The sequence below is a fragment of the Podarcis muralis genome, chromosome 4, assembly GCF_964188315.1.
Source record: "Podarcis muralis chromosome 4, rPodMur119.hap1.1, whole genome shotgun sequence".
NCBI classification, from domain to species: Eukaryota; Metazoa; Chordata; class Lepidosauria; order Squamata; family Lacertidae; genus Podarcis; species Podarcis muralis.
In genome coordinates this window covers 78714719-78728577 of record NC_135658.1, presented here as the reverse complement: position 1 = coordinate 78728577, position 13859 = coordinate 78714719, and the positions used below count along the sequence as shown (strand labels likewise).

General features: G+C 46.7%; 1 protein-coding gene across 3 annotated transcripts in view; it reads right to left on the bottom strand.

Annotated features, from left to right (window-relative positions):
- Positions 1 to 13859, bottom strand: part of SH3RF3 (SH3 domain containing ring finger 3) — a 214209-nt gene that overhangs the window by 74264 nt on the left and 126086 nt on the right. For all 3 annotated transcript variants that reach the window (XM_028728005.2, XM_077927639.1, XM_077927638.1), the window contains exon 2: positions 5055 to 5327. In XM_028728005.2, the coding sequence (XP_028583838.2) occupies positions 5055 to 5327 (273 nt within the window). The remainder of the gene's footprint in view (positions 1 to 5054; positions 5328 to 13859) is intronic.

Genomic DNA, 13859 nt, shown 5'->3' with positions numbered 1-13859 from the left:
GCAATGTGAGTGGCAGGATAGAGAGTTCAGAGAGGCTACTAGGAAAGTTACAGAGGAAGACTGAAAGCACATATTTTAACCAGTTCCAGAGAGAAGGGAACCTTTGGGAGCTGCGCTTTGGTGGGTGGCTTCCATTCCCATGCAACAGTGCAGAACTAATGCGGGCAAGTCTTTTAGGCTCCCTTGAGTCCTAGATGATGCAGGCTCCAAAGAAACACAAACCTGCCTCCTCCCCGAACCCTGCTAATTGGTGAACAAAAGAGATGTCTTGAAGGAAAAGCACAAGGCTGGGGAATCCCTCAGGTTCCCAACTAAAGGGAGAAACAAAACAACAAAGGGTTGGGAACACTGGGGGAGAAAGAGAGAGTCCCTATTTGAATATAGTCTACCTGGTGGAGTGAGTGTAAGATACAACCCACCCAAGGACCCCTTCCATCCACTACAGGAAAATCCACATGTTTACCTGTGTTTAGTCTACAGACCTAATGAAGTGCATCTTTTCTTCACTACTTGCTAACCCACACAGCATATTGATTTCCATACAGCGAAAGATGGGAAACCTGTTATTTCAAATACACTTTCCATTGTTTTGCAGTGACACTTTATGTTCTTTCTTCTGTTTATTGTAGCCAAAAGGCTTCAGAATTAGTCACTCTCTGACACTCTCCTCCCAAAGGTATTGTTAAGATGAGCAATTCCATTTTATAACTACTGCCAGAAGCTATGCTGAAGATCCATAATTTCAATCAAGATTGATTTACAAAAGAAAAGGTGGGATCATCTCTTTGTTGGGTGGGTGGGAATAAATGAAATTATGTCTCAAACCCAGATATACCACATGGCATGGCATGAATTAAGGTCATTTTATTGAGAAAGCACAACCAAAATGATTAATGGAAAAATTTGAATGACGGCAGAATGGCATCACAGCATGCAGTGTTCTGCTGTCACTGTTGTCAATATTTGCCAGCTGGTAATAAATGCTTGCGCCCATTTATAGCCATACAAAAAGAAAACACTCTTTTCAGGATTGATTGCTAAGGATATAATGCTGGTATTCTCATTGTGCACAGTTATTACCAATAGAAAAATAATTCTAGCTTGATAAAGTGGGGATTCAGGGTGGCATTCAGCGTAATAATAGTTGAATACTACGCATGGTCATTCACTCCCCTTTCTCCCAGCTCTAAAATTGATCACTTGCACAACAGGCCTCCTATATATTATATTAAGTGAGTTAGTTCTAACTTTAATTGTTGAGTAATGCTCTGAACTGTGAATGAGAAATCAGTGTTAGGAGTGCATGCCTGGCCATGCCATTTGTTACCAGGTAAAAGCTCAGAAACGCGGGTGGCACTGTGGGTTAAGAGCCTAGGACTTGCCGATCAGAAGGTCGGCGGTTCGAATCCCCGCGATGGGGTGTGCTCCTGTTGCTCGGTCCCTGCTCCTGCCAACCTAGCAGTTCGAAAGCACATCAAAGTGCAAGTAGATCAATAGGTACCGCTCCGGCGGGAAGGTAAACGGCATTTCCATGCGTTGCTCTGGTTCGCCAGAAGAGGCTTAGTCATGCTGGCCACATGACCCAGAAGCTGTATGCCGGCTCCCTCGGCCAGTAAAGTGAGATGAGCGCCGCAACCCCAGAGTCGGTCACGAATGGACCTAATGGTCAGGGGTCCCTTTACCTTTACCTTAAAAGCTCAGAAAGGCCTGGGAAATATCTCTTTATGGGAATCAATGTATAGGAAAGGAATGGGGTACCCGTGGTTTTCCAGTTATCATTTGACAGCCCTAGGCAGCAGAGTCGACAGCTAGGGATGGTCAGACAAGATATGGAGGGTCACGTGAGAGGTGCATTTTGCATGGTGCTTATGCTTGTTTTTACAATATTTCCCCAATTGCTGCTATACAGACAAACCAGCTATGCCACAGAAGAATACAAGCTCCAGATCTTCAATTTGAGCAATTGCCTGCTATGATGTCCCAAGCCATCTCTTCCTCGATCCATTTTTTTTGGGGGGGGGGGGGAGAAATGAGGAAGGAGACTCTACATATGCTCAGAGGTGACCTGAAGGAGCAGGATTTTTGAAAACAAAAGCTGATAACGAGAGCTAGGAAGCATTTTTAATTCAAAGGTCAACAGATTGCTATTTGATTAATTACTGGAATAATAATAATAATAATAATAATAATAATAATAATAATAATAATATAATTTATTATCTGTACCCCGCCTGTCAGGGAACTGCCATCAGTGCCGGAGGGAGAGAGCAAAATCTAGAGGGATTCCAGAGAGCGTCCCAGGAGTGGGAGAGGCAGCCCATCTTCTGGGGAAGAGAATCAGTGTAGCACCAGTGGAGAAGGGGGGCAGATGGGGGAAGCGGCGAGGCGGTCCCATGACTCCTTGCCGGGGACCAGCGGGGAGAGTAGAGGTCCTCCGCTGCCTACGCCCTCCTTGCGCAGAAGGCTTTCGCGCAGAGAGAGTAGGAGGAGACTAGGCGTCAAAGAGCTTCTTTGCTGGAAGAAGTTTAAGAAACGCCCACTGATGGATTCTGCCAGCGATTGAGACAGCCACGGGTGAGTGGCTGTCCAGACAGAAAAGGTTCACTCAGGCAATCCAGCCAGGTGTTTGCACTGGCTTATGCACGAGCAACCCCTAGAACCATTACACTGCCCATCTGGCTGGGTCTCCCCAGCCACTCTGGGCGGCTTCCAACAAAGATTAAAAATACATTAAAAATTTCCCTGAACAGGGCTGCCTTCAGATGTCTTCTAAATGTCAGGTAGTTGTTTATCTCTTTGACATCTCTTTGATGGGAGGGTGTTCCACAGGGCGGGCACCACTACCAAGAAGGCCCTCTGCCTGGTTCCCTGTAGCTTTGCTTTGTAGCTTTTCTATGTTGTGGGGCACAACATAGAAACATGGCAAATGGGGATGGGAAAGAAAATCTGGAGCTACAGTGGCTAGGAGGCGGCTTCTGAGTTTCTGGATTGGAAAGGCTGACCTGAATCCCACTGTAAAAGAAATAGTTGCAACAACACACCACATTATTTTATAGTAATATGTTTCGCTAGTGAATTTGAAAGACTGGACCCTGCAATGCATTCATTAATGTAGTCACTTCTAAATATCCCACACAACGCTTTAAGTGAATCAGATTGTGATTTAACAGAAGGCCAAACACTCCTCATACTGTTCTTATTTATGCAGGGTTTGACACATGCAACCCTACAGACTTCACTGCAGAGTCATTAATGGAAATGAGATTGAAATCCAGCCCAGGGTCTCCAGGATGCATATAAGGCCCCCTCTCTTTCCCAGACACATCAAAATGAAAATGTGAAGCCTAAAATTCCTCTGACTGACAGAACCATATCAGTAACAACACAGAGCTTGCGCCATTCATGGAGGAGCTGAGCTAACTGACTTCAGCAGTGTGTGGGATCTGAAATCCATCTAAACAGGAAGAGCTTCATCAGCAAGGTGACAGCTACAATTAGCATAGAAAAGCCTGATGAAATAAAGACAGAGTGAAGTCCCGAGATGAGAAATAGATTATCCGGCTGTCAGAGAAGACAGGAGACAAAAACACAGTTACTAGGGTGACAGGGTGCATAGTAGGAAAGAAGCTGTAGGAATAATAATAAAAGAAATGCTGTGGAGAAGCAATCAAAGTCCCCGAGGCAAAACAAAGCAGCAACTGGTAAAGGAGGATGGCAACACGATCAAAGATGGATGAGGAAGCCGTTATAAATGCTTACTTGGAGGGGAAAACCTTGTATTTGAAAATGACACCACATATACACAAAGGAGTAGGGCAGCTGTAACGCACCGCTGGAAACAGCAGCAAGTCGTTCGTCAACTAATGTCAAAAAGTTACTCCAGGAAAGTAAAATGCAGGAACGTGTTTATGAAAATATGCCATTTCCATTATGGCTACCATAGAGAAGCAACAATATGCATAGGTGATTGGCTATTATTTAGAGAGCTGCTGCCACCCCTCTAAATAGTTGGAGCACAGAGGGATTAGGATTAAATAAAGTTCCTTTAGTCACAGTGATATTCACAGACCTTTGATGAATCCTATGAATGCATCATCATATGATTATATCAGTGTTTAACCATATCCTGGGAAAATGTTAATTTCCCTCTGCTTTCCTCTCATGAAGGCTCTGTTCACCCAACCCCAAACTTCAGCTGTATCATATAGCATTAGACTGCTGAGGTAAAGAGCTAGGTGAACATGAATCCATTCATCTCGTCCCATACTATTCCTAACAGCAGCGACATTCTTCTAGAAAAAGAGGTGCCGGAACACACAATGAATGCCCCTTCGTTCTCTTAGAGAGGTGCCATAACCCACCTGAGAGGTGCCAGAATGGAGTTCTGGTAAGTTCTAGCTGAGAACTAACACACCTAACACACCTCTAACTTGCTGTTCTTACATACAGTAACTAAGACGGTGTCAGTTGTTTCCATAACAATGTTTTCTAGGCTTTTCCCTATGGACAGTAAGGGCTAATGCAACAGCCACTCTGATTACCAATCCATTTTCAGTTTCATAAAGTAACCTATATTCAACAAAAGCTGAAGGGTAAGCTCTGAATTGAGAAGGAATTTCCTGTTTGCTGGTGAAGAACCTTTTCCCCCAGTGCACATCCTCCGTGGCCTGGATGCAGAAGTTGCTCTCTGAGGGGCTACGGACTGACAGCGCTGCCATATAGCAGGGAGTTCAGCTTGATGGGCCTTTACTCCCTCTTCTGGGATTAATCCCATCCTGTCTTATGAACATACTTGAGTTTAAGCACCTTAACTCTCATGCATGAGAATCTGACAGGCCTAAAACCATGTCGCAGAATTTCAGAGGATCCACAAATAATAATAATATATGGGAAGTATTTCTCCTGCTTCACTGTAAACACTGAGATGTGCTGCTATAATAAATAAAACAAGCATGGCCGAAGGTTTTGACTCTTTTCCTGTGGTTTCCTTTGGAACAAACACAGTCTGAATCACAGAGATACTTATTAAGAGGGGAAGCAACATTTCACACTACCTTGGTGAAGGTCAAACAGTCCTTGTCTTGATCCTTGTCCTTTATTTCGAAGTCATAAAGTGCTTTGCCCTGAGGTGGAGCTGGTGGGAGGGGCTTGACACACTGGATATAGCTTGCTGGGAAAAAGCCATGGTTTCCATTCAGTTCCCCGTGATACCAATTCTCGTCTACTTTTCGTCGCAGTATAATAATGTCTCCTTTGTTAAACTTGAGGTCACCAGGTTCCTTGCCTTCATAAGCATAGAGAGCTTTTCCGTAGGGAAGTTGAGAGTTCTGCAGCAAAAGGAGGATATGATGCAATGTGATTAAATCAATTATAATACCAGCATATACTCTTTTACATTTTTATCATTATAACTTGATTTATACACCAAGCATATTTCAGCATTATTAGTTTCAAGTTTTGCTGTCCTTTGGCGGTCATATATGGCAAAGCACATGGGATTGTATTCAACTAACTCTGCCTCAGAACAGACTTATTGAAATGAATGAACCTAACTTAATCATGACCACTAATTTCAATGGGTCTACTCTGAGTACAAGTTAGTTGACCCATGAGAAGAAAAAAACTCTCACAAAAGAAGACTGACCTTTCCATCAGCAGTAGTTACTTTTCTTGGCTGCTTAGTGTTACTAAAATATTTAAACACAATGCTATTTAGTTTACAATTCTATCTTCTAGTTTTGTAACTTTTGATTTCCAAGTACACACTTTCCCTTTCTCTTCATAATATTGCTCAATAAATGATCAAATACTCATGTAAATGGCACACAAACGTTCCCAAATGTTGCTACTCCCCTGACTCATCCTCATGTCACAGGTTAATATACACTTCTCATGTGAAATAACATATTGACCGCCTTGCAGAATTCTGAGGGTGGGGAATCATCCTATAGAGACACGACATAGGTACCTGGACTTTGTTTAGACTAATCCTCATTGATTAAAAAGTCAACAGTTAACACTGTTTTGCTTTGGTCTGTATTATAACTTTTCAGCTTGCACCCCTTTTCAATCACAGAATTAGCCTAATAAAAAGTATCATCTTTAGCTCATTCATTTTTCTATGACTAACAGAGACAAAGAATTGTTTTTAAAGACAATATGAAGGATTTCAGTTAGGACCACTACAGTGGTGCCTCGCAAGACGAAATTAATTCGTTCCGCAAGTTTTTTCTTCTTGCGAGTTTTTCGTCTTGCGATGCACGGTTTCCCATAGGAATGCATTGAAAATCAATTAATGCGTTCCTAGGGAAACCACCTTCAGACCAGGTCCGGGGACAGTCTGTTCCCCGACCTCTTCTGAAGGCTGGGGGGGGGGGGGGACAAGGGCTTTTTTCCCACTGCCAGCCTTCAGAAGGCTGTTCTGAAGGCTGGCGGTGGGAAAAAAAGCCCTTCTTCCCACCTCCCGACCCGCAAGCTCCGGGGACAGGAGGGCTTTGCTGCCGACCGCCAGCATTTTAAAAGCCCCTGCTGTCCCGGGGCGATTTTAAAATGCTGGCGGGCGGGAGCGAAGTCTCTGCTGTCCCGGGGAGATTTTAAAATGCTGGGGGGCGGGAGCGAACGCTTCGCTCCCGCCCGCCAACATTTTAAGATCGCCCGGGGCAGCAGAGACTTCTCGCCCAAAGCAAGGGGAGCTCTCCGAAGGGCTCCCCGTGCTTCGGGTGACAGGCTGCCGCCCCAAGCCTCGCGCACCCGGTGGGACCTCCTGCCGGGTGCGCGAGGCTTGCAGACACTCGCCCGAAGCAGGGGAAGCCCTCCGAAGGGCTCCCCGTGCTTCGGGCGACAGGCTGCCGCCCCAAGCCTCGCGCACCCGGCGGGACCTCCTGCCGGGTGCGCGAGGCTTGCAGACACTCGCCCGAAGCAGGGGAAGCCCTCCGGAGGGCTCCCCGTGCTTCGGGCGACAGGCTGCCGCCCCAAGCCTCGCGCACCCGGCGGGACCTCCTGCCGGGTGCGCGAGGCTTGCAGACACTCGCCCGAAGCAGGGGAAGCCCTCCGAAGGGCTCCCCGTGCTTCGGGTGACAGGCTGCCGCCCCAAGCCTCGCGCACCTGGCGGGACCTCCTGCCGGGTGCGCGAGGCTTGCAGACACTCGCCTGAAGCAGGGGAAGCCCTCCGAAGGGCTCCCCGTGCTTCGGGTGACAGGCTGCCGCCCCAAGCCTCGCGCACCCGGCGGGACCTCCTGCCGGGTGCGCGAGGCTTGCAGACACTCGCCCGAAGCAGGGGAAGCCCTCCGAAGGGCTCCCCGTGCTTCGGGTGACAGGCTGCCGCCCCAAGCCTCGCGCACCCGGCGGGACCTCCTGCCGGGTGCGCGAGGCTTGCAGACACTCGCCCGAAGCAGGGGAAGCCCTCCGAAGGGCTCCCCGTGCTTCGGGTGACAGGCTGCCGCCCCAAGCCTCGCGCACCCGGCGGGACCTCCTGCCGGGTGCGCGAGGCTTGCAGACACTCGCCCGAAGCAGGGGAAGCCCTCCGAAGGGCTCCCCGTGCTTCGGGTGACAGGCTGCCGCCCCAAGCCTCGCGCACCCGGCGGGACCTCCTGCCGGGTGCGCGAGGCTTGCAGACACTCGCCCGAAGCAGGGGAAGCCCTCCGAAGGGCTCCCCGTGCTTCGGGTGACAGGCTGCCGCCCCAAGCCTCGCGCACCCGGCGGGACCTCCTGCCGGGTGCGCGAGGCTTGCAGACACTCGCCCGAAGCAGGGGAAGCCCTCCGAAGGGCTCCCCGTGCTTCGGGTGACAGGCTGCCGCCCCAAGCCTCGCGCACCCGGCGGGACCTCCTGCCGGGCGCGCGAGGCTTGCAGACACTCGCCCAAAGATTTTAAAATGCTGGGGGTCGGGAGCGAAGCGTTCGCTCCCGCCCGCCAGCATTTTAAGATCGCCCGGGGCAGCGGAGAAGTCTCCGCTGTCCCGGGAAGGCAGGCGGGGGGGAGCAAAGACTTTTGCCCCCCGCCAGCCTTCAGAAGAGGTCCAGGACCTCTTCTGAAGGCCGGCTGTGGGCGAAAGTCTTTGCTCCCGACCGCCAGCAATTTAAAACAGGTCCCCGGAGATTTCCCTATGGGCTTTCGTCTTGCGAAGCAAGCCCATAGGGAAATTCGTCTTGCGAAGCGCCTCCAAAACAGAAAACCCTTTCGTCTTGCGGGTTTTCCGTCTTGCGAGGCATTCGTCTTGCGGGGTACCACTGTACCTATATAGCAAATTCACCATCTGGAAAATGACAGCATGGATAGTTTCAGTGATGACTAAAGAAATGCAGATACTTGTTTCAAATCCTTTTATTTTCCTCCCTAATCTGTCCCTGATTTGTTTCATCCACCAAGCATTCAAATAATGAAGACCAGATAAGCTGGCCTTGGTACTTTGGAATAGTTTATTGGTTTCAACATGAGCCTTGAAAGATTTTGATTCGATTTGTCCTGGTACAAATCATTTTTTTTAAAGTGCACATCACAGTAAACCATAAACCACGGCTTACAGCCCACTTTGCTCCCACTCCTCGCTGGGAGGAAAGAAAATATAATAACTGTCTTAGAATGACGTTCAAACCTGGGGCTGTGGATTACTTCATTTCAAACAAGCCATGAAGTGAAGCCAGGGTTTGCTCTTGGTTTACCAATCATGGTTTTTTTGAGCAAACACTGGTTCCGATGTAACTCAAAGCCAGGGGTGGTGTTTATTTCCTCCATGAACTGGCGGGGAGGAAAAATGTGGGTAAGATTTCCTTGTGGAAAATGGTCTATGGTTTAGTATAATGTGCAAATGAGCGTCATAACCAGGGCTTGTATAAACTCAATTATTAAAGTCTGTTTCAGCACACAACAAAATTCTCTGTGTAGCGTATTCAATATTAATTTATCAATTATCCATAAAATGCATTAATCGCTTTTCTGCCTAGAAAGCGATCCAAGGCAATGTAAAATTCATTACAGATAAAATTAAAAACAACAACACCGAACGCTTGTAACGATAAAACAAGAGGCAATAATGTTCATATGGATTGTCCCTAAGAGTCAGGGGAATACTCATTAAAAAGCAAGCAAAACCAAAACATAAAACACCCCCTTTTCACCCAAATCCAGCTCCACTTTTATGTTGTAGCCAGTCTCTTGATCTAATTCTTGCACTTCCTCAAAAATGGAATACATCAACAAAAGGGGAACTATCCATTGCAGGACTGATGTACTGGAATAGAAATGCCTGCCAGGATAGTGAAAAGAGGCAAATAATCTTTGCTCATAGCTGATGTCCATTTCACACGTTACATTTTAGGTGCACATCTTAAATGTATACCTACGAATGTGTGTGTATGTATGTACATGTAATGAACAGGTGTTCGCAATCAGGCAGGTACTCTTGTCTGCATCTCACATGTAAACTGTGGCAAACTCTGGTATATGATGTGGAATCAGAGAATCATAGAATTGTAGAGTTGGAAGGGGAACCAAGGGTCATCTAGTCCAACCCCCTGCAATGCAGGAATCTCAGCTAAAGCATCCATGACAGATGGCCATCCAACCTCTGCTTAGAAACCTCCAAGGAAGGAGAGTCCAATGTGTGAAAGGACCCTGAATAAAGGAAGCAGCAGAATTCCATTACGTACTAAACTAGCATTATGGCAGCTTATGACACCATTGCCAATCTTGTTTCCTGTAGCTGCCCTGATTTATTGCTTTTTAAACAAAGTTTTCCAGAAAACGTAGCTTCACAATAAAGCACTTCCTCCACCCAAAATGAGGGGGGGAGGAGAGCACAAGGGGAATTGATTAGTCATATTGATTCCCCCATGCATTTCTTACATTAACAAGAAATAAAACAAGAATGCCCATCTACTATGGATTTAAGTCTGTCACAAAAATGGCAAGAGTTGGAGGGCAAGGGAGCATAGAAAAGTCACTACTCCATGTATGTCAATGTTTTCCTGCACAGCGCTGGATTCTGCAGAAGGTTTCTTTACTGTTTCAATCAATCAGTGCTGACTAGAAAGCCCGAAGCATTAATAGAGAAAGAGAAAGAGAATGAGAGAAGTATTTTAGCGAGGTCCTAATGATATGCTGGAAACTCAATCATTCTGCATTTATGTTTCAGCCAAATCAAACAGTAGCACTTAAGAAACTACCTGCTGGCAAATTGACAAACAATCACAAGGCAATTAAATGGTAACTAGAAGCCTGCAACCAGTGAATTGGGTGGTTAGTTTAAATCAATATATGAAATTTCACTCTCCACTATCTGCTGTCCTCTGCCTCTTTGGCAGCCTAGTCCACACTGGTCAGACCTCAACAACTCTCTTGCTTATCCATCTTCAACAGTGCCCAACTCCTCTTGCTCCTTGACCTGATGTCAGCGCTACTTTCTCCTTGGCCTCTCCTTCTCCCCCAACTCCATGTCTCCATTACCTAAAGTTACTTCTTCTGCCAGCCTCCCCTTTTGTCCCAATTCCTTTGGCCCTGTTGTTTTGGCCACTATCCTAAAGCATTCCTGTTTCTATTTTCAATTCAGTATACAGCAACTTCTGCCTTTAAATGCTGGCCTGGTTTGCATGCCATGCCAAGCCAAACCATGGCTTAGCACAGCTGCACAAGCCGGTATTATGGTCTTCAGACAAAGAGATTGAAGCTGCTTTGCTCTGCTGCACTAAGCGATGGGTTGGTTTGGCTAGCTGTCTGGGCTTGCATGTACCAGACCAACCATGAACTATAACCATGGCTTGTTCTATGGTTTATTATGGCTTGTAGTTTGCCCAGGAGAGCCAAACCACAAGTCTGTGTTTGAATACTAAGACTTAACTCAGCAAAGCACAGCAGCAGAAGACAAAAACAATCTTTGCTATGGGAATCCACATGCCCACACGTTTATGCTAAGCCACAGTCTACTGCGAGGCAGGGGAATTGGCTCCTAGGGGCTGAGCCCTTTTGGTGGGGGCAAGGGCTACAGTCGCCCCCCCCCCATATCCATAAAACGCAGAGGCTTCTGCTCCTCCTTCTCCTGCCGCAGAGGGGAAGGAGGATCAAAGCAGCTTCTTGCCTGGGGCGGCACCAAGAGGGGGCAAAGGAAGAGCCACCAGCCATTGAGCCACACAACCACTGCATTCAGCTCCGCCCCCAGCTCCTCCCAACATCCTGACACCGTGTGTGTGATGTCAGCCCCCCAATGGCCCTCACAAGCTCTGCTGCGAGATTGCGCATTGACTCCTTCTTGACTCTGTTCTAGGTCTCTTCAGCATTCATCTTTCTTTTCTTCCACTCAACCTTCCCTCTTCCTGTTAACAGTCCATTGCATATGCTGTATCCTTCCTTTAGTCAACGACCTTGTCTCTGGGCTCCATGCTTCTGAGCTTCTCTACATTCCGGTACCTCTTTCCAGTCCTCAACCTTCTTTTTTTAGCAACTGCATGAACTTCCCTCCTTTCATAGAAACTCCACGGCAAACAACTTTCTTTCCTGAGTAGTTGGAATGATCATGAACCAAGCAGAACCAGAGGCTTCACTTTACCAAAACATATAGATACTGCAGGATCTTTCCTTACAGAGATTAGAGAACAAGAGATGGGGAAAGCTGCAAATACAGTGGTACCTTGGTTCTTGAGCTTAATCCGTTCCAGGAGTCCGTTCGACTCCCGAAACCATTCGAAAACCAAGGCGCGGCTTCCGATTGGCTGCAGGAGCTTCCTGCACTCAAACGGAAGCTGCGGAAGCCACGTCAGATGTTCGGCTTCCAAAAAATGTTCGCAAACTTACTTCCGGGTTTGCGGTGTTCGGGAGCCGATTTGTTTGACAACTAAGCTGTTTGGGAACCAAGGTACCACTGTAATTCTCCTACAGGAAGATTTTGTCCTATAATTACCATACTTTAAAATGAATATTTCCTGAGTACTAGAATAAGGTTATTTTGTGAGTTAGCTTCAAAGGTGAAATAGTGAAAGGATGTCAAAGTTTGCCCAAAGATAACCAAAGGTTATCTTAGCTCTGAAGCAATGAAGGTGATCTCTACCAAAAAAACCCCAAGATCTATTGAGCACATTTCTTAATATTTCAATGCAAGTGCTTACAAAAGGTGACCTTATTGCCTTAAAAAATCAACACCAGTCAGGAATTTGAAGCAAATATTTTAAGACACAGCTCAAACAATTAAGGCCGAGACACAAAGGACCATGCAAACAGTTCTAGCCACCCAAGGGGATTCTGGGTGTGTGTGTTTGGACATTAGACAGCTCCCCACCCCACGTCACATGGCAAACCCCTTTGAAACTGAAGGGACTTTGGAAAGAAAAGAATCTATTCAAAGGGGATGCAGAGAGGTCATCAAACAAAATACTGAGCATGAACCATACTCTAGGGGCATACTTAACTTTTCTCTTTGAATTCTAGCCTTAGGAAATGTCAGCATCACAAATGTACACAGGTTCAAAGTATCTCCCTAACCCAGAACACTGGGAATTGTGGTTTTGAAAGGAAAGGAAGGATTCTGAACAGAGTGTCCTCGCAGAACTAAGATTCCATGAGTTCTTTCCAGTAATAAAGAGGTTTAAGCCTGAGTTAGAGCATTTACAGACACATACCACTTTTTGCTTTGACAGCTTCTGTAAAGTCATTAAAAACTTACATTGGCTGGATTCTAGTTGCTAGAAAGTGCATTAGAATTACTTTTTTAGAAAATCCAATATTAACAACCTTCACACATGACTTGAATAGTACAAAAGCAGGGCAAACACTCTTTTTACTGCAGCTTTGCATTTAACAAGGAATCCTGTGCAGCTTGGTGACGAAAAGATGGATCTTCCTGTCCACTTCCTGCCCATCTGTTTGGTGTCCATACTAGGTTGGAGGGAAGCCAATCTGTCAGATCCATCACTTCTCACTAATCTGTTTGGCAGAAGGTGCCTCTTCTCCTCTTTTTTTGCTAGGCTATGAAACGGTTAGTATTCTGGGTTTCCATTAGGGATGCCTCCTTCAGTATACCTGAAGGAGCGTCTCCACCCCCCATCGTTCTGCCCGGACACTGAGGTCCAGGGTCTTCTGGCGGTTCCCTCACTGCAAGATGTGAGGTTACAGGGAACCAGGCAGAGGGCCTTCTTGGTGGTGGCGCCCGCCATGTGGAACGCCCTCCCATCAGATGTCTGACATCTGAAGGCAGCCCTGTTTAGGGAAGTTTTTTAAGGTTTGATGTTTTATTCTGTTTTTAATCTGTTGGGAGCTGCCCAGAGTGGCTTGGGAAACCCAGCCAGATGGGTGGGGTATAAATAATAAATTATTATTATTAGGAGGGTACTTCTCCTCCTCATGAGAAGAGAAGACTCCCTGGAAAAGACCCTGATGTTGGGAAAGACGGAGGGCACAAGGAGAAGGGGACAACAGAGGACGAGATGGTTAGATAGTGTTCTCGAAGCTACCAGCATGAGTTTGACCAAACTGCAGGAGGCAGTGGAAGACAGGAGTGCCTGGCGTGCTCTGGTCCATGGGGTCACGAAGAGTTGGACACGACTAAATGACTAAACAACAACTTCTCCCCCTCCATGGCTGGCACCAAAATGCCAGATACTAGCTTCTTAGCAGGCTAGGCCTTAAACAGGCTTATTTACAATATCGCTATTTTAAGTGTGCAGATCTGCACCATTCACAGCTCCGGAAAGGAACAAGAGGGAAGAAGAGTATTTCAAACTACTCTAGCAGAGCCAAACCACACTTCATGGGAAAGCCAAAAATTAATCTACAGTGCTCCTAAACATCTCCACTGTTACTTTCTTACACAATTATGTTCTGGTATGCAAGATTGCTGTGGACAGTACTTGTGCTTTTTGGGACACAGGCAGTTCTT